The sequence below is a fragment of the Protomyctophum bolini genome (genome assembly GCF_963924005.1).
Source record: "Protomyctophum bolini genome assembly, chromosome: 15".
NCBI lineage: Eukaryota > Metazoa > Chordata > Actinopteri > Myctophiformes > Myctophidae > Protomyctophum > Protomyctophum bolini.
In genome coordinates, this window is record NC_137876.1 from 145,984 (window position 1) to 167,874 (window position 21,891).

General features: G+C 46.7%; 1 protein-coding gene across 1 annotated transcript in view; it reads right to left on the reverse strand.

Annotated features, from left to right (window-relative positions):
- LOC308329166 (neurexin-3a-like) overlaps window positions 1-21,891 on the reverse strand; it is a gene marked incomplete at both ends in the record, with an annotated part of 120,876 nt that overhangs the window by 11,081 nt on the left and 87,904 nt on the right. Inside the window, 9 exons of the mRNA XM_080783369.1 lie at window positions 2,743-2,833; window positions 7,154-7,351; window positions 8,542-8,651; window positions 9,478-9,567; window positions 9,979-10,150; window positions 11,400-11,581; window positions 12,296-12,415; window positions 18,847-19,020; window positions 19,338-19,528. Of these exons, the coding sequence (XP_080639495.1) occupies window positions 2,743-2,833; window positions 7,154-7,351; window positions 8,542-8,651; window positions 9,478-9,567; window positions 9,979-10,150; window positions 11,400-11,581; window positions 12,296-12,415; window positions 18,847-19,020; window positions 19,338-19,528 (1,328 nt within the window). The remainder of the gene's footprint in view (window positions 1-2,742; window positions 2,834-7,153; window positions 7,352-8,541; window positions 8,652-9,477; window positions 9,568-9,978; window positions 10,151-11,399; window positions 11,582-12,295; window positions 12,416-18,846; window positions 19,021-19,337; window positions 19,529-21,891) is intronic.

Sequence of the window (21,891 nt, forward strand, 5' to 3'; positions counted from 1 at the left end):
GCCTCCTTCTGGGAGAACTTGGGAATGACTTAAAAAAAAAACTAAATGCACTTAAATACCAGAGTTACATTTAATAGCTTATAGATTGGCTATTTGTTTCTAAATAGACACAGTATAGAGCGTCGCAGTCCCGCCCCCTTTCAGGGGCCCAGGAAATGAATCCCAATGCATTTTGCCCATAGGCTTATTGCGAACGCAGTGAGTACTTACTATGAGACCTAGCAGATCATGTCTGTCCGTGTGTCCGTGTGTCTGTCCCGCTTTTGTGCCCATATATGGAGCTGAGTGATTTGACTCAGCCATAACCATATAAGGAGTCCCCAAAGCAGCTATACGTCCAAATATGGAGTACATGTGTTGCATCAATCACAAACAAATCACTCAGCTCCATATATGGGCACAAAAGCGGGACAGACAGTTGCGTTCGCTTCCCGTGTTTGCGCGTCTTACTGGTATATAAAGGCAGGAGACAACACTATTTGTTTTGTTTTTCTTCTTATAAATTATTTGATCGGCCCCAAAACATTGTGTTCATTGTCATGATTTGTCACGATCCGAGTTGGCTTTGTCCGCGGCGTAACCGTCTTTAAATAAATAGTTTAAGAAAGGCCTATGAGGAAAATGCATTGAGATTCATTTCCTGGTCCACTCGTCATTCTGAAAGGGGGAGGGACTGCGACGCTCTATACCATAGGGCTTTTAAGTAGCTATAAGCAATAATATGTAAAAAATGTAATGACCATTTTAATGTCTCTAACATTACACCTAGCTACATGGTTAACTTCTTTACTGCCATCTAGTGTTCAAAAACTTTGATTGCTTATCTGCCTGTCGTTCACTCCAATGCTACGGAGATTGATTTGTTTCCGGGTTGTTACCCGGAGCAATGCTAAAAGGTAAACAAACGGACGGCGCGTTCAGATATACAGTAAATGTTTGATTACGCTTATAAACATAGATGGCAAGTTAAGAATTAAGCATTTATTTATGTCGATTTCAGCTCTGACACTTATTACAGACATGTTCTTGTATGTGGAGAGTCTGCCTGTGCTCATTTTGGATAAAATATAAATACAGTTAGTTTTTCTCCTCTGGTGAAAAGCTGGAGGTTGCACCATGGCAGGCTCTCAGTCAAATCGGGTCACATATTATTGCTTATAAAGAAAATAATCCAAATTATCTTCTCACTAAAGATTATGGTGGAGGAAACAAATATAATAATATTTGCGCCTTAGGTGCATGTGGAGTAGAATTACTATCACAATACGAAGTAAAATCATATTATATTGTATTTGATTATTATACTTTAAATAAACTATAGACCATTACAATTATGACAATAAAAGTAATAATAAATACATATGGAAATTCCCAAATTTTCTCAAAAGAAGACCCTGTAGGAAATGATGATTTGAAATTCTACATCCTCACATCGTTGTCGTTATCGTTTTAATAAACTATCCGGATTGTAAAAGTTGGCATAAATAGCAAAGTTCACCTAGAAAGTCAAAGTATAACAAAACAAAAAACTAAACGGAAACTTGTACACAGAAATTCCATGATATCGGTTCTCTCTTGCATGTCGTCAACAAGCCAAGCCTCCGAATCATGTGCAAAATAAACACACAAATGAGAAATGAAAACAAACATGACAAAAATGAAAATAAACCCTTGTTTAATTGCTTCTTAATATATATATATATATATATACATATTACTTATCCTTATATTAGTATAGATATCACAACTGCAGTCTGGCTTCAAAAGGAAACTTTAAGAAAAAGTAAGAAATTCTCAAAATGTATCTCGTGTCAAAAAGAAAAGGTGGAAAGAAAGTAAAGAAAACAAGTCAAATTAAGACACAAAGAGATACATTTTGAAGCATCAATGCAGAGAACATGGCTCACGGCCATGCTAATTTTGCACTTTGACTATGAGAGATTTTTATTTATGTTCCTGACTCTCATTCCCTCATCACTAAAGAGAGCTTAGCAAAATTAGCATGCATGTGGGTGAGCATGTTAGCCACTTCGGAAGACCCCATGGGCAAGTGTAGCTCATTACACACATGGAACTTTAGTGTTTACTGTCACCAGTGATGCGTCTAAAGTCTTCGACTCAATAAACTGTCACCAGTGTTGCGTCTAAAGCCTTCGACGTGGTTTACCATCATGTGACGCGTCAGTCTGAGTCTGACCGATCTTTCTAGCTTTACCCAGACTGCACGCAGAGCCAGTGGGTTCCCAAACAACAAACAACTCCTCTCCCAAAGACCCAGACTTACAAAATAGAAAATACATTATGAATTAAGCTCCTAATGCTCTCATTCATAGCACTTGATTTAGGTCTTTTTTATTTTTTTATAAATGTGTTGTTTGTTCTTTGAAAAATTAATGTTTAAATTTAAAGTTTATTTATTTATTTATATATTATTTTTCACGGAAAAACACGATCAAATAAAAAGCTTTATATTGTACTGACGACCCATAAAATTGTCCCATCGTTTGGGAACCCCTGTTAGCGGTTAGCCTGTAGCTAGCTAGCTCTGCTCATGGAGTTACACTTTGTGAAGCCATGGGGGGGGGGGGGGGGGGGGTGCGATGCTTTGACCATGTTTATTACTATCGACTTTTTGGGACCCTCAGGGAGCCAATGGGTGAGCAGCAGCTCTCTGGGAGCCAATGGGTGACCAGCAGCTCCGCAGGGAGCCAATGAGTGAAAGGCAAACAGAGTCAAACTAACCTAGCCCACCTGCATGTCCGGTCTCACACTCCTCCAGATCCTCGTCGTCGCTCGAACACTCGGCCGACGAAACGATGTCGTCCGTCGTGTGCTGAAACGACACGGAACGATCACAGTCTTAACATGTTCTTTGTTCTTAACATGTTCTTAACATGTTCTTTATTCGGATCCCCATTAGCTTCCGCTGCTGCGGTCGCTAGTCTTCCTTGTGTCCACACAGAACATCACAACATAAAAACAACATACAATATAATATTCTTAACATGTTCTTTGTTCTTAACATGCTCTTAACATGTTCTATACATGTTAAGGACATGTTAACATGTGCTGCAACGACACAGGACGATCACAGTCTTAACGTGTTCTTACCGAATTTACTGCCAGATTAATTTTTCGCTACCTGTAGGGTGGGAGGTGTTCACCTGTACTGTGGGAGGTGTTCACCTGTACTGTGGGAGGGGAGGTGTTTACCTGTAGGGTGGGAGGGGAGGTGTTTACCTGTACTGTGGGAGGGGAGGTTTTTACCTGTAGGGTGGGAGGGGAGGTGTTTACCTGTACTGTGGGAGGGGGGGTGTTTACCTGTAGGGTGGGAGGGGAGGTGTTTACCTGTAGGGTGGGAGGGGAGGTGTTTACCTGTAGGGTGGGAGGGGAGGTGTTTACCTGTAATGTGGGAGGGGAGGTGTTTACCTGTAGGGTGGGAGGGGAGGTGTTTACCTGTAGGGTGGGAGGGGGGGTGTTTACCTGTACTGTGGGAGGGGAGGTGTTTACCTGTACTGTGGGAGGGGAGGTGTTTACCTGTAGGGTGGGAGGGGAGGTGTTTACCTGTACTGTGGGAGGGGAGGTGTTTACCTGTAGGGTGGGAGGGGAGGTGTTTACCTGTACTGTGGGAGGGGGGGTGTTTACCTGTAGGGTGGGAGGGGAGGTGTTTACCTGTAGGGTGGGAGGGGAGGTGTTTACCTGTAGGGTGGGAGGGGAGGTGTTTACCTGTAATGTGGGAGGGGAGGTGTTTACCTGTAGGGTGGGAGGGGAGGTGTTTACCTGTACTGTAGGAGGGGAGGTGTTTACCTGTACTGTGGGAGGGGAGGTGTTTACCTGTAGGGTGGGAGGGGAGGTGTTTACCTGTACTGTGGGAGGGGAGGTGTTTACCTGTAGGGTGGGAGGGGAGGTGTTTACCTGTACTGTGGGAGGGGGGGTGTTTACCTGTAGGGTGGGAGGGGAGGTGTTTACCTGTAGGGTGGGAGGGGAGGTGTTTACCTGTAATGTGGGAGGGGAGGTGTTTACCTGTAGGGTGGGAGGGGAGGTGTTTACCTGTACTGTAGGAGGGGAGGTGTTTACCTGTACTGTAGGAGGGGAGGTGTTTACCTGTACTGTGGGAGGGGGGGTGTTTACCTGTAGGGTGGGAGGGGAGGTGTTTACCTGTAGGGTGGGAGGGGAGGTGTTTACCTGTAGGGTGGGAGGGGGGGTGTTTACCTGTACTGTGGGAGGGGAGGTGTTTACCTGTACTGTAGGAGGGGAGGTGTTTACCTGTACTGTGGGAGGGGGGTGTTTACCTGTACTGTGGGAGGGGAGGTGTTTACCTGTAGGGTGGGAGGGGAGGTGTTTACCTGTACTGTGGGAGGGGAGGTGTTTACCTGTACTGTGGGAGGGGAGGTGTTTACCTGTACTGTGGGAGGGGGGGTGTTTACCTGTACTGTGGGAGGGGGGGTGTTTACCTGTACTGTGGGAGGGGAGGTGTTTACCTGTACTGTGGGAGGGGGGGTGTTTACCTGTACTGTGGGAGGGGGGGTGTTTACCTGTACTGTGGGAGGGGGGGTGTTTACCTGTACTGTGGGAGGGGGGGTGTTTACCTGTACTGTGGGAGGGGGGGTGTTTACCTGTACTGTGGGAGGGGAGGTGTTTACCTGTACTGTGGGAGGGGAGGTGTTTACCTGTACTGTGGGAGAGGAGGTGTTTACCTGTACTGTGGGAGGGGGGGTGTTTACCTGTAGGGTGGGAGGGGAGGTGTTTACCTGTACTGTGGGAGGGGAGGTGTTTACCTGTACTGTGGGAGGGGAGGTGTTTACCTGTAGGGTGGGAGGGGAGGTGTTTACCTGTAGGGTGGGAGGGGAGGTGTTTACCTGTAGGGTGGGAGGGGGGGTGTTTACCTGTACTGTGGGAGGGGAGGTGTTTACCTGTACTGTAGGAGGGGAGGTGTTTACCTGTACTGTGGGAGGGGGGTGTTTACCTGTACTGTGGGAGGGGAGGTGTTTACCTGTAGGGTGGGAGGGGAGGTGTTTACCTGTACTGTGGGAGGGGAGGTGTTTACCTGTACTGTGGGAGGGGAGGTGTTTACCTGTACTGTGGGAGGGGAGGTGTTTACCTGTACTGTGGGAGGGGGGGTGTTTACCTGTACTGTGGGAGGGGGGGTGTTTACCTGTACTGTGGGAGGGGAGGTGTTTACCTGTACTGTGGGAGGGGGGGTGTTTACCTGTACTGTGGGAGGGGGGGTGTTTACCTGTACTGTGGGAGGGGGGGTGTTTACCTGTACTGTGGGAGGGGGGGTGTTTACCTGTACTGTGGGAGGGGAGGTGTTTACCTGTACTGTGGGAGGGGAGGTGTTTACCTGTACTGTGGGAGAGGAGGTGTTTACCTGTACTGTGGGAGGGGGGGTGTTTACCTGTAGGGTGGGAGGGGAGGTGTTTACCTGTACTGTGGGAGGGGAGGTGTTTACCTGTACTGTGGGAGGGGAGGTGTTTACCTGTACTGTGGGAGGGGAGGTGTTTACCTGTACTGTGGGAAGGGAGGTGTTTACCTGTAGGGTGGGAGGGGAGGTGTTTACCTGTAGGGTGGGAGGGGAGGTGTTTACCTGTACTGTGGGAGGGGAGGTGTTTACCTGTACTGTGGGAGGGGAGGTGTTTACCTGTAGGGTGGGAGGGGAGGTGTTTACCTGTACTGTGGGAGGGGAGGTGTTTACCTGTACTGTGGGAGGGGAGGTGTTTACCTGTAGGGTGGGAGGGGAGGTGTTTACCTGTACTGTGGGAGGGGGGGTGTTTACCTGTACTGTGGGAGGGGGGGTGTTTACCTGTACTGTGGGAGGGGAGGTGTTTACCTGTACTGTGGGAGGGGGGGTGTTTACCTGTACTGTGGGAGGGGGGGTGTTTACCTGTAGGGTGGGAGGGGAGGTGTTTACCTGTAGGGTGGGAGGGGAGGTGTTTACCTGTAGGGTGGGAGGGGAGGTGTTTACCTGTACTGTGGGAGGGGAGGTGTTTACCTGTACTGTGGGAGGGGAGGTGTTTACCTGTACTGTGGGAGGGGGGGTGTTTACCTGTACTGTGGGAGGGGAGGTGTTTACCTGTACTGTGGGAGGGGGGGTGTTTACCTGTACTGTGGGAGGGGGGGTGTTTACCTGTAGGGTGGGAGGGGGGGTGTTTACCTGTACTGTGGGAGGGGGGGTGTTTACCTGTACTGTGGGAGGGGAGGTGTTTACCTGTACTGTGGGAGGGGGGGTGTTTACCTGTACTGTGGGAGGGGGGGTGTTTACCTGTAGGGTGGGAGGGGAGGTGTTTACCTGTACTGTGGGAGGGGAGGTGTTTACCTGTACTGTGGGAGGGGAGGTGTTTACCTGTAGGGTGGGAGGGGAGGTGTTTACCTGTACTGTGGGAGGGGAGGTGTTTACCTGTACTGTGGGAGGGGGGGTGTTTACCTGTAGGGTGGGAGGGGAGGTGTTTACCTGTACTGTGGGAGGGGAGGTGTTTACCTGTACTGTGGGAGGGGAGGTGTTTACCTGTACTGTGGGAGGGGGGGTGTTTACCTGTAGGGTGGGAGGGGAGGTGTTTACCTGTACTGTGGGAGGGGGGGTGTTTACCTGTACTGTGGGAGGGGAGGTGTTTACCTGTACTGTGGGAGGGGAGGTGTTTACCTGTACTGTGGGAGGGGGGGTGTTTACCTGTAGGGTGGGAGGGGAGGTGTTTACCTGTACTGTGGGAGGGGGGGTGTTTACCTGTACTGTGGGAGGGGGGGTGTTTACCTGTAGGGTGGGAGGGGAGATGTTTACCTGTACTGTGGGAGGGGAGGTGTTTACCTGTACTGTGGGAGGGGAGGTGTTTACCTGTAGGGTGGGAGGGGAGGTGTTTACCTGTACTGTGGGAGGGGAGGTGTTTACCTGTACTGTGGGAGGGGGGGTGTTTACCTGTAGGGTGGGAGGGGGGGTGTTTACCTGTACTGTGGGAGGGGAGGTGTTTACCTGTAGGGTGGGAGGGGAGGTGTTTACCTGTACTGTGGGAGGGGAGGTGTTTACCTGTAGGGTGGGAGGGGAGGTGTTTACCTGTACTGTGGGAGGGGAGGTGTTTACCTGTACTGTGGGAGGGGAGGTGTTTACCTGTAGGGTGGGAGGGGGGGTGTTTACCTGTAGGGTGGGAGGGGAGGTGTTTACCTGTACTGTGGGAGGGGAGCGGTGCTTCCGGGTGGTGGTCGTCGACAGGGTGGTGGTCGTCTCTATGAAGGTGGTGGACAGCTCGTTGGGCGTGGCCGTGCTGCGGGCTCCGCCCCCCCCGGAGGGCACCTCCCCCACCAGCCGCACGCTGCCGTTCACCGCGATGTTGGCGTTGGCCTCGGCGGCCATGTTGAGCACCTGGAGGTCACATGATCACTGGGTCGCATGACCTAGTAGAACTTACTCACACACCTTTACATAGATTGTGCATTACGTTCACCCATTCACACACCTTTACATAGATTGTGCATTACGTTCACCCTTTCACACACCTTTACATAGATTGTGCATTACGTTCACCCTTTCACACACCTTTACATAGATTGTGCATTACGTTCACCCTTTCACACACCTTTACATAGATTGTGCATTACGTTCACCCTTTCACACACCTTTACATAGATTGTGCATTACGTTCACCCTTTCACACACCTTTACATAGATTGTGCATTACGTTCACCCTTTCACACATCTTTACATAGATTGTGCATTACGTTCACCCTTTCACACACCTTTACATAGATTGTGCATTACGTTCACCCTTTCACACACCTTTACATAGATTGTGCATTACGTTCACCCTTTCACACACCTTTACATAGATTGTGCATTACGTTCACCCATTCACACACCTTTTCATAGATGGTGCATTACATTCACCCATTCACACACACACATTCACACACCGATGGCGGAGGAAACCATGCATGGCACCAACCTGCACATCGGGCACTATGGAATGCACTTCCCATCACAGTCAGAACTGCAGCCTCACTCCCAATCTTCCGCCGTAGTCTGAAAACCCACCTCTTCAGACTCCACCATGGCCCGTAGCACTTGCCCTAGCCTAGCCTAGTATTTTATGTAGTCATAGCACTTTATAGTACACATGTATATTGTATAATATATAATATAGTATAGTATGTATAGTTGACATAGATACTCCACTGTTACGTTCTTAGTTTTTACATGATTCACGATAACTACTTTTTATACATGTGATGCATGCCATGCTTTTGTTTTTGCTTAAATGTAAGTCGCTCTGGATCAAGAGCGTCTGCTGAATTGTAAATTGTAATCGGGAGCATTTAGGGGTTCAGAGTCTTGCTCAAGGACACTTCCACTCTAACTCTGGGGGAGGAGCCCACAGGGATCGAACCGGGAACCTCTAACTCTGGGGGAGGAGCCCACAGGGATCGAACCGGGAACCTCTAACTCTGGGGGCGGAGCCCACAGGGATCGAAGCGGTTCCCACCCGGCCACTCTAGCCCTAATCCTCTCCCCAGAGTACTTTAGAGTAAATGTACTTAGATACTTCCATCACTGACCTTCAGGCCGTTGTAGTAGAGACCGGACAGCTGACCCTGGAAGGGCCGTCCGCGGTCACTTCCCCCGATGCTGACCGTAGCCTGAGTGTTGAAGATGGTCAGCTGACGACCTGAGGGAAAAGGTCAGAGAGGTCAGAGGTCATTAACACAACCTGAGTGTTGGAGAGGTCATGCAGACAGTTCAGTCACACGAGATAGACTCGGAGTAGAGTCACTGCCTGGAAAGGAGCCATCTTAGGTGGTTTCGGGGCATCTGGTCAGGATGCCTCTCGAGCGTCTCCCTAGGGAGGTCCGTGAGGCACGTCCCACTGGGAGGAGACCCCGGGGCAGACTAAGGACCAGATGGATTATATCTCCACTGGGAGGAGACCCCGGGGCAGACCAAAGACCAGATGGATTATATCTCCACTGGGAGGAGACCCCGGGGAAGACCAAGGACCAGATGGATTATATCTCCACTGGGAGGAGACCCCGGGGCAGACCAAGGACCAGATGGATTATATCTCCACTGGGAGGAGACCCCGGGGCAGACCAAGGACCAGATGGATTATATCTCCACTGGGAGGAGACCCCGGGGCAGACCAAGGACCAGATGGATTATATCTCCACTGGGAGGAGACCCCGGGGCAGACCAAGGACCAGATGGATTATATCTCCACTGGGAGGAGACCCCGGGGCAGACCAAGGACCAGATGGATTATATCTCCACTGGGAGGAGACCCCGGGGGCAGACCAAGGACCAGATGGATTATATCTCTACTGGTTGGATTATAGTATAGTATAGTATAGTTTTAGTCATAGTTTTAGTCATCATGGCTTCGTTTTCATTTAGTTTTTATGTAGTTTTCGTCAGTGGAAAAAAGGTAGTCGACCAACATTTTCCGTCGTAGTTTTAGTCGAGGAAAACAACACTGGTTCTAAAATGCCGCACTGTACCTTTATCCTGAAGCCACTCCTCCACCGGCCGGCTGTATTTGAACGGGATCTTCTTATTGGCCATCTGGTAGCGTTCAAGGTCACTGTTCCCTTTAAACAGAAACAATAGTAGAAAAACAATATAATGGGTCACATCAAAACAATGGGTTGCATACATGTTCCTACTACTAGGGGGGAAGTGATGTAATGTCCATGAAAGTGTCATGGCGCAGCCCAGTAGGGCTGTCCCCGACTAAGGATTTGTATAGTCGACTGATAGCTGAATAAATTTGCTGTTAGTCGACTAATAGTCGTTTGTTTTTTTGATGAACATCGACTAAGAGGTGGTCAGTCGACTGATGTAATACGTGTTCCTACCACTAGGGGGGGAAGTGATGTAATACGTGTTCCTACAACTAGGGGGGGAAGTGATGTAATACGTGTTCCTACCACTAGGGGGGGGAAGTGATGTAATACGTGTTCCTACCACTAGGGGGGAAGTGATGTAATACGTGTTCCTACCACTAGGGAAGTGCTCGTTGATGCTCCAGTTGTCGACCTGTAGCGTGGCGTTTCCTCCGTTGCGCGTGAATCTGACCACGTGATATTTCCCATCATTCACGGCGGTGCTCGCCTCCTGCACGCTGATGTCCACCGTGCCGATGTTGAACGTCACGCCCATTTTACCTTGTTGCTGAAAACATAGAACATTTTACCTGAAACATTTTACGCTTCACCTCGGTGGTTAACCCATTCTGACCTGAGATCAGATTCTAAAAATGTCTTCTACATCCTGACACTTTTCATTCTGACCTGAGATCAGATTCTAAAAATGTCTTCTACATCCTGACACTTTTCATTCTGACCTGAGATCAGATTCTAAAAATGTCTTTCCATGTCAGTCGCTCTTCGATTTTTCAAAAATAGCAGACCTACAAGCTCGTAGCGGCGCGCTATGAGCTTGTAGATCTGCTATTTTTCAATAGCTAAAGCATAGCATAATTCTAACACCAAAAGGGGTTCCCGCCCCAAAATGGGTTAAACTCTGTGAATTATCTCCCGACCACCTAGCCAGACATTATCCCTTACATAAAGGAGGTGAATTATCTCCCTACAACGACCAGCTAGCCAGACATTATCCCTTACATAAAGGAGGTGAATGATCTCCCTACAACGACCACCTAGCCAGACATTATCCCTTACATAAAGGAGGTGAATTATCTCCCTACAACGACCACCTAGCCAGACATTATCCCTTACATAAAGGAGGTGAATTATCTCCCTATACAACGACCACCTAGCCAGACATTATCCCTTACATAAAGGAGGTGAATTATCTCCCTACAACGACCACCTAGCCAGACATTATCCCTTACATAAAGGAGGTGAATTATCTCCCTATACAACGACCACCTAGCCAGACATTATCCCTTACATAAAGGAGGTGAATTATCTCCCTACAACGACCACCTAGCCAGACATTATCCCTTACATAAAGGAGGTGAATTATCTCCCTATACAACGACCACCTAGCCAGACATTATCCCTTACATAAAGGAGGTGAATTATCTCCCTACAACGACCACCTAGCCAGACATTATCCCTTACATAAAGGAGGTGAATTATCTCCCTACAACGACCACCTAGCCAGACATTATCCCTTACATAAAGGAGGTTAATTATCTCCCTACAACGACCACCTAGCCATACATTATCCCTTACATAAAGGAGGTTAATTATCTCCCTACAACGACCACCTAGCCAGACATTATCCCTTACATAAAGGAGGTGAATTATTACCATACCACACACACACACACACACACACACACACACACACACACACACACACACACACACACACACACACACACACACACACACACACACACACACACACACACACACACACACACACACACACACACACACACAGCTCTTACTATGTGCAGCATGAGGTAGTCTCCCAGGCCGGGGGCGGAGTCTATGCGCACTAGGATCCCATCCTTCAGGGAGGTGCTGAATCCCACCGTCAGGCGGTCCGTCCTGGTGCTGGGGCGCTCGTTGGCCGGCCAGCGGAACGAGATGAGACCCCCGCCCTTCCCGAAGATGTAGGTGGTCCCCGCTACGAGAGGAGGCCAAAGGGTTGACCCATTTAGACATGAGATCACAGGGTTAAAACCTCATGTTTCTATATCAGTGGTTCTCACAGGGTTAAAACCTCATGTTTCTATATCAGTGGTTCTCACAGGGTTAAACCCTATGTTTCTATATCAGTGGTTCTCACAGGGTTAAACCCTATGTTCCTATGTCAGTGGTTCTCACAGGGTTAAAACCTCATGTTTCTATATCAGTGGTTCTCACAGGGTTGAACCCTATGTTTCTATATCAGTGGTTCTCACAGGGTTAAACCTCATGTTTCTATATCAGTGGTTGTCACAGGGTTAAACCTCATGTTTCTATATCAGTGGTTCTCACAGGGTTGAACCCTATGTTTCTATATCAGTGGTTCTCAAACAAGTTCATGTCAAGTAACCCGAAAATTATTTGACCGCCTACCACCATTTGAGAATATGTAGTTCCAGGGACCCGCCAGATTTTAGTTAAAAACGTTCGCTCTGAAAGAATATATATTCATATTCATATATAGTCAAAGATTTGTGCCACATTTTCAAGACTGTACACTGAAGACTCCATGCTCCATATATGGCCAGTACAGAATTCATTCCATATGTTGATCTGCTACAGTGCGTGTGCGTGTGTGTGTGTGTGTGTGTGTGTGTGTGTGTGTGTGTGTGTGTGTGTGTGTGTGTGTGTGTGTGTGTGCGTGTGTACATACGGTCGTTGCATTGTGTCCCAGTGTATGACGTCATACTACAGTCACAGGTGTAATTCTCCCACTGCTGGATGCAGATCCCCATGTTGGCACAAGAGTCCTCCTGGCAGGTGGTGCTCGGACCTGGGGAGAGAGACAGGCCTTTAGGACAGACAGACAGGTCTTTAGGACAGACAGACAGGTCTTTAGGACAGAGAGACAGGCCTTTAGGACAGACAGACAGGTCTTTAGGACAGAGAGACAGGTCAAACTGTCTGTCTGAACGCAACGACCTCATGAAGTGACCTGAGTCACTGGGCTGTATTTTGCGTGTCTTAAGTACCAGGTCTTATTCCCTAACTTGAGTAAACTAAAGACCTGGAGGCGTGATCAATGCCATTTGGCTATTCTGAGTGGCCAAAGAGCATTGATCACGCCTCCAGGTCTTTAGTTTACTCAAGTTAGGGAATAAGACCTGGTACTTAAGACACGCAAAATACAGCCCACTGTGTCAATCTGTCCAAACGTCACCTGCAGCGACCCGATCGCTGCGGACGTGACGTCATCACAGAGCGCGAGTATTTTAATTTACGTAAACAAACGAGAGAGAGAGAGAGAGAGAGAGAGAGAGAGAGAGAGACAACCAAAGGAGAGAAAAAGAAAACAAGCCAGAGGACAGAAAAGAGAGAAAACAAGAGTGCAACACACGTTTGTTTCATAGGAATGATGTCACTGCATTATGTCAGTGCATTATGTCAGTGCATTATGTCACTGCATTATGTCAGTGCATTATGTCAGTGCATTATGTCACTGCATTATGTCAGTGCATTATGTCACTGCATTATGTCAGTGCATTATGTCAGTGCATTATGTCACTGCATTATGTCAGTGCATTATGTCAGTGCATTATGTCAGTGCATTATGTCACTGCATTATGTCACTGCATTATGTCACTGCATTATGTCAGCACTGCAGCGGACACCAGACAGACGGTGAAATCTGTCCTGACGTCGGTCGCTCATCCCGTACGTCCATGAGGGAGGGTCATTTTAAATCGTCTCATATAATCAGTGTGGTCCTCAACTGTCTCAGCGATACTGTCGGATATACAGCCTAGTATAGACTGTATCATATACTATATGATACAGTCTATACTAGGCTGTATCATATAGTATAATGATAGTCAGTTTTTTTTAGGAGGTGTCTCTGTCGCGTCCGTCAGTCACTCATATATGATACGGTCTGTTTAAGTAACATTTTCTCTCAGTCAGTTGATTCTTTATATCGATATGAGTCAAACCGCTGTGGACTCCTGATATGAAATGAAATGAAACACAGATCAAAGAACGTGTGGATGAATTCCATGGAGAAACAGAGTGTTCAGGAATAAAAGAGGAGACAGTGATGGTACTGTTGTTGGATTCTCTTTGAGAGAAATGTGTGTGCGTGCGTGCGTATGTCCCCCATATATGGGGGACAAGGGGAGAGCAACGGACTTGAACTCATGCTTCCTTCCTGCCTGAGTGTCCAAGTTGCTCCTTTACACCTGACAGGGGGAAGTTTCCCTGGTTGGACGTAGCGCGTGGAAGGAACACGTTATTCCAACCAGTTCCTTTACCCTCCATCAGGCGCCCCGGCTGGCCAGGGGGAGGCAGTTTAGAGACCAGGATTACTGCATGTTTTTTGTGAGGGTACCTACCCTATAGGGGACACGGGGAGAACATGTGAGGGTACCTACCCTAGGGGACACGGGGAGAACATGTGAGGGTACCTACCCTAGGGGACACGGGGAGAACATGTGAGGGTACCTACCCTAGGGGACACGGGGAGAACATGTGAGGGTACTTACCCTAGGGGACACGGGGAGAACATGCAAACTCCACACAGAAAGGCCCTTTCGCCAGCCCCGCCTTCGGGTATGGGCTCTGATGACGCGGAGGAGGAAACACACCGCCAGCGCCCACAGCGTCTGTGCGCGTGTCTTTAAACCTGTTCTTGCAACGGGGGTCTGTTACATCTCAACATAGAGTTTCATCATAAAGTGTTATGAAATCTTCCTTCAAGGTCAACTTGACCAAAACGAAGATACACAGGTTGTTATTGTTGCACTCAAATGATATACTGTACGTGTTCCATGTTACAGTAATGATGATACTGTACATATTACCGGTACATCTGTTGTTAACCCATTCATGGTTAGGAGGGATAGAACAGTTCTAAACCATGTTTGTTTGTGTAGGTAGAGATCAGAGCAGGTCTCCCAGTGCACTTGCACCCTCTGCTGGCTGTCCTAGTGCATTACACCCAGCTGTGCCCTGCTTCCTCCTCCATATAATAATAATCAGTGAGTATTCATCACAGTTAATCACATAATTAGTAATCATTGTGTGTTCAGTAACAGTGTTAAATAGCTCTATATTGTGACAGTAATCATTGCTATAGTGTGTGTTCAGTAACAGTGTTAAATAGCTCTATATTGTGACAGCAATCATTGCTATAGAGTGTGTTCAGTACCAATGATCATATAGATCAATTGAACGAATAAATAATACAAATAATATCTTATGATGTTAATGCTTCAGGACATTTACTGACGATGATTTAACGACGACGTAATGACGACAGCTTGTAATGAGATGCGTGGAAGCCTGCGTCGCTGCGATATTGCTCATCGATTGGCCGGCTCAAACGGTCAATCAACCAATCAAAGGCGGATGTCGCAAAGATCACGTCATGGACGGGCATCGGACTGTAATCAAGTAGAAATAATGAATTAAAGAAAAAACAAACAATACATTAATAAATTAACGTGACATGACACGACACACACACACCACACACACACACACACACACACACACACACAAAACCAATGGAATGTGATTCATGAGCGTTTTATTTTGAAAAAAATAAATAAATGCCAACATTGTGTCTTTGAGCCCGCAGGATGTACGGAACCATTATTGTGAAGGACGGCTCCTCAGTAGGACAGGTCAGGGACCCCCACGTTGAATCTAATTACCCTGCGGACCCCCATTAGAAAACACATGCCAGGGACCCCCATTAGAAAACACATGCCAGGGACCCCCATTAGGGACCCCCATTAGAAAACACATGCCAGGGACCCCCATTAGAAAACACATGCCAGGGACCCCCATTAGAGATGTTTACGTCTCTAGCAGTGATTCAGGGACCCCCATAAGAGGAGATGTTTACGTCTCTAGCAGTGATTCTCAACCCGTTTAGTTTCAAGGACCCCCAGTTTGACATGCATTAGTTCTACGGACCCCCCATTTAATGGCATTTCTATCTCTGGGACCCCCAATTTATATTGTAAAATCAATGTTAATTTAACTCTGAGAGTGTACACATGGAACCAAATGGGGGTCCGGGGACCCCCAGGGGTCCCTGAGGGAGCTCCAGTGGGTCCCCAGCTAAATGATAGTTAGGAATCAAATGGACCCTTATGGGTCCGTAACTCTGAGAGTGTACAAATGGAACCAAATGGAGCCTTATGGGTCTGTAACTCTGAGAGTGTACAAATGGACCCCCAGGGGTCCATGTGTGGTTCACACACGTGGACCCCTGGGGGTCCCCGGAGCCCTGCAGAGTCTCTATTAGAGCGAGGTTTGGCCACGTTGATCGGGACAGTTTGTCGTGCGTTATCGCCATCGAAACGCTCACTCGTCGCCTGTGTAGATGAGACGTAATGATTGGTCTGACAGACAAGTGTCTGTAACATGAAGCTACGATCTGATTGGTCTGTGACAGTCTCTCTAACATAAAGCTACAATGTGATTGGTCGATGAACAGACAGTCTCTCAAACAGCCAATCCAAAGTCCTTTTTTTTCCCCACAAGGTTTTTTTTCACCCAGTGAAAGTACCCATGATGCAACAGTGAAAGTACCCATGATGCACTACATTACCCATGATGCAACAGTGAAAGTACCCGTGATGCACTACATTACCCATGATGCAACAGTGAAAGTACCCGTGATGCTCTACATTACCCATGATGCAACAGTGAAAGTACCCATGATGCAGTATTTTCGGAAAATAAGAACAAAAATAAATACATTGAAATGTTCAACTGAAAAACTGTGTGCAAAAAAAATAAAAATAATAATAAAGAAAAGCAATAAAACATTCACACAAAATAAATTAAATGAACAGCAACAATAATGAAATAAAATAAAAACACCAACTGTGCATAAAGTGATTTGCATGCAGACAAGCAAACCGTATGGCCACGCCCACTTACAAACTAGACTACAGTAAACTTAAACTAATCCTAACTAAACTTAAACTAGACTACAGTAAACTTAAACTAATCCTAACTAAACTTAAACTAGACTACAGTAAACTTAAACTAATCCTAAATAAACTTAAACTAGACTACAGTAAACTTAAACTAATCCTAACTAAACTTAAACTAGACTACAGTAAACTTAAACTAATCCTAACTAAACTTAAACTAGACTACAGTAAACTTAAACTAATCCTAACTAAACTTAAACTAGACTACAGTAAACTTAAACTAATCCTAACTAAACTTAAACTAGACTACAGTAAACTTAAACTAATCCTAACTAAACTTAAACTAGCCGTGGAATACAATGCTAAATATTCTACAGTCACAAGACTGGGGTACAGGGGTGGGGGGGGGACACAAGACAAAGTGGGACATTTTGGCAATGTGTTTGCTTGTCTGTCTGTCTGTCTGTCTGTCTGTCTGTCTGTCTGTCTGTCTGTCTGTCTGTCTGTCTGTCTGTCTGTCTGTCTGTCTGTCTGTCTGCCTGCCTGTCTGTCTGTCTGTCTGTCTGTCTGTCTGGCGTGCCTGTGGTGTGGTGGTGACATATTTGTAAACTGTACATTATGCTGTGTGTGTGCGTGTGTGTGTGTGTGTGTGTGTGTGTGTGTGTGTGCGTGTGTGTGTGTGTGTGTGTGTGTGTGTGTGTGTGTGTGTGTGCGTGTGTGTGCGTGTGTGTCATGTAAACTATGCTGTATCAATGTGTGTACATTATGATGTCATATTGTGTTTCCTGTTAAATCTCCTGAGCCAATGGAAAAACAAGCGGTGTGAAAAATGACCCGGGGACATACAGGAAACGACTACACTGCCACCCCGTGGCGTGAACCTGCTACTACAGCTATGCACTATAGCATCCACTACCGCTACGTCTAAATCACACTCATGGAATCAATACAGATTTAATTAATACATTAATGAATTCATGAAGTAAACATGACAACATAGATGAGGAGCTGCTGGCGGTGTCTGTGGTTGGATGGGGGGAGGGGGGGGAGGGGGGGGGGGGGTGTGTCAGTGGTTGGATGGGGGGAGGGGGGGGAGGGGGGGGAGGGGGGGGGGGGGTGACCAATGTGGCCAATAAGAAACCAGCAGTGGTTCTCGCAATGAAGTCACTGAGGTGAAGGGCTCAGCACAAGTGACCTAATTAACGCATTCTGACCTGAGATCAGATTAAAAAAATGTCTTCTACATCCTGACAGTTTTCATTCTGACCTGAGTTCAGATTTTGAAAAAAAAAAACTTCTATGTCAGTCGCTCTTTCGATTTTTCAAAAAATAGCAGACCTACAAGCTATGAGCTTGTAAGTCTGCTATTTTTCAATAGCTAAAGCACGACATGATGCTAACACCAAAATGGGTTCCCACCCAAAATGGGCTTTTCTGAGATCAATTTGCACCCAAAAAAACCCCCATTTTCTGTGGTCTGGGGTTCTCTGGCTCAAGCAAGGCCCTTAGATAGATTTATGTAGACTTAGATAGCATTTTATACAGACTTATAGCATGTTACGTAGACGGCACTATAATTGCATTTGATGTAGTCATAGCACTTTATAGTATAATATAATATACAAAAATAAATTTCATGAAACCTTTAAGCCAGAACTAGTCTCGCGTAGCCAGAGAACTACTTGATGCTATAGAGTTATTATTAATGCTATGGAACGACCGCTAAAATATATTTACATTTCATTGTTTTATTTCCATTTCTGCTAAGCAACAAGCTGTATGCTTACGTGATTTCTCACGTAATTAGGATCAATTTGCGCGACTGTAAAGACGAAACGGAAGTGAGGAGGAGGCTCCACTTCCGCTTTTTTTATTTGACTCATGATCAGAGCTTCCGTTGCTCCTAACTGTACGACGGAAGCATTTATATATGACTCGTGATCAGAGCTTCCGTTGCTCCAGACTGTACGACGGAAGCATTTATATATGACTCATGATCAGAGCTTCCGTTGCTCCAGACTGTATGATTGGACACTGCCAGAGGAAACAGGAAACAGGAAATCGTCTGGCCACGCGAGACGAGCCCAGAGCTAGCAGTGGGCGAGCGAAGCCGCCAGCACCGTCACCAGGACGGTGACGCCGGCGCCACCCGGTGGCCGCAGCGCCACAGAGCTCCCGTTGGCGTTGAGCAAGGGGAAGGGGCTGCTGGAGTTGAACCCGGGGCCCCCCCGCCCGCCGCCGCCGCGGCCCCCCCGGCCGTCGTAGCGGCGCCCGGACGGGTCCGACGAGTCCCGCGCGGTTTTGAGCGACGGCGTACCTTCACATCCGCGCTCGATCTGCCCGCTGCGGAACAGCGCGTCGCTGATGAGGTCGGGCAGACGGCCGTTCAGGTCCACGGACGCCAGGCAGCCCTGGAAGCCCTCCCGCGACGCCACCAGCTTGGGTAGAGCTCCGTACATGCCCGGACCCAGGCCCGCGATGAACAGGTCCCCTAGTGGAGAACAGAGGACATGACACTGTGATGAACAGGTCCCCTAGTGGAGAACAGAGGACATGACACTGTGATGAACAGGTCCCCTAGTGGAGAACAGAGGACATGACACTGTGATGAACAGGTCCCCTAGTGGAGAACAGAGGACATGACACTGTGATGAACAGGTCCCCTAGTGGAGAACAGAGGACATGACACTGTGATGAACAGCTCCCCTAGTGGAGAGCAGAGGACACCTTTCAGGTCCAGGTTCTAAGGGGTCCAATCAGTACCTTTCAGGTCCAGGTTATAAGGGTTCTAAGGGGTCCAATCAGTACCTTTCAGGTCCAGGTTCTTGGCTCCGTTGATGCTCTGGCTGGTTGCCGTGGCGTCCACCTTCAGGGTGTGTGTGTTGCTGTTGTCTCGTGTGATCACCACGTTGTGCCACTGGTTGTCGTTCAGAGCGCGCTCACTCTTCCCCTTGATGAGGTTGGGTCCGTTGCCCAGGTCGAACACATAGTGGATGTACCTGGAAATATATATACACATATATAAATATATATACACAAATACATATAAATATATATACACATATATAAATATATATACACATAAATATATAAAACCCTTGATGAGGTTGGGTCCGTTGCCCAGGTCGAACACATAGTGGATTTACCTGGAAATATATATACACATATACCAGTAAGACGCGCAAACGCGGGAAGCGAACGCAGCTCGTACATATTTGGTTTTTTTTAAGATTTATTTTTAAGTTAAGTTATTTTTAAGTTAAGTTTTTAACTTAGCCATAACCATATAAGGAGTCCCCAAAGCAGCTATACGTCCAAATATGGAGTGTGTTGCATCAATCACAAACAAATCACTCAGCTCCATATATGGGCACAAAGGGGGAACACACGGACAGACATGATCTGCTAGGTCTCATAGTAAGTGCTCACTGCGTTCGCAATAAATATATATACACATATACATATAAATATATATATACACATATAAATATATAAAACCCTTGATGAGGTTGGGTCCGTTAAATACTCAAATACTCTCTCCATGGTAACCCTATGTCTCTCACCCTTTCACCAGCTCCACAACCCGTTGGGTATAAAGTCTATCTCTCTCTCTCCATGGTAACCCTATGGCTGCGTCCGAAATCATTACCTATGCCCCATATAGTGCACTACTTTGAGGTTCCGCCATTTTGTTATAGTGTCCGAATATGTAGTGAGCATTTTTGCACCCTAACGTAGTGGACTGAAGTATCCCACAATGCACCGGGAATTGTAGGGAGCATCCGATGGTCACTACAAAAACACAGCGAAGCAAATCTGCCCCATAATGCATTGCGCAAGCTCGCTCTTGAGCGCACATGCACGCGTTTGCGCACGTGCGCTGCTTCTGCATGCATGCGCTCATTGCGCTCCAACTCAGAAGAGGCAGAAGTTGAACCAGCGAAAGAAATCAACACAAATGTACTTTTTAAACTTTCGTTTTCCCCTCTTTTCTTCCCTAGCGGATCTCGAAGCTACAGATCTCGAGACAAATGATCTGTGCATTTATTTGAAATTGTTTTATTTTATTTATAATAAATCTACTCATTTGCAATAGTATTACTAATCTGATTCATTGTATCACCCAGGCACAGCGCATGACGTTAGGAGAGGAATCAGTTGCTTGCTGTAGAATATATTTGTGAGATTCTTTATCACAAATGTAGGCTAAATACATGCATGTGAGACACATATTAATTGTGTCCGAACATATGTTTTATTAATATTCATTAATTCCTGCCATGAAAAAATATGCTATCTAACATTATTTCATTGAATTGCGATAAATGCATTAAAACTTCATTGTGTAGGCAGTCATTTGGACTGCTGTTTCTGTTAACACCAAACGTCCGTTGTGAGCAGAGCTTGTAGATCGGCTACTTTTGGTGATTCTTTACCAAAAGTACCCAAGTAAAAGTATACAAGCTCACAACACGGACGTCGCGCGTTGCTTATAGATCGGCTATTTTTGCCGTATCCCCCCCGCCCCAGGATTAGCGGGGGTTCATGTGGTTAAGATTCAATCATGCTGCTGATATTTTCATATATTGTCAAGGTTGTGCACTGTTTTCATATTGCTGGATAATGGATATAGCCTAATATTAATTTATTGATAATAATCATAGGCCCATTGTTATTGGCCTATGATTTTAAAATAACCTTTTTATCATAGATATTTGGCCTAAATGCCTGCAAACATATTTTCATTAACCTATTTTTTCTTTATTAATTCATTAATTTAAAAATTACTTTACAAACTGTCCTTGCAGGGAGGTGACAGCCTGCAGTCACAATATTTGATACAGTCTGTTCCCGGAAAATTCAGCAGCAGCGTTTTGATTGGTTTCTTGTAGTCAGTTGATTCTTCATATCCAAATGAGTTAAACGGCCGGGATGATTTGTTTATTTTTCAAACAGTTCTTTATGAGGCGATCTGAAAAAACCTAATGGGGATTTCATGCAAATAAAAAGTACATGAACCCGCGGAACTACAGCGCCCTCTATCGATATTGACGTCAGAGTCGGTGCTCCCCATACAGGGAGTATTGTCCCAAATCATCACTATAGAGTCCACTAGAGTCTGGATCCCCATACAGGGAGTATTGTCCCAAATCATCACTATAGAGTCCACTAGAGTCTGGATCCCCATACAGGGAGTATTGTCCCAAATCATCACTATAGAGTCCACTAGAGTCTGGATCCCCATACAGGGAGTATTGTCCCAAATCATCACTATAGAGTCCACTAGAGTCTGGATCCCCATACAGGGAGTATTGTCCCAAATCATCACTATAGAGTCCACTAGAGTCTGGATCCCCGTATG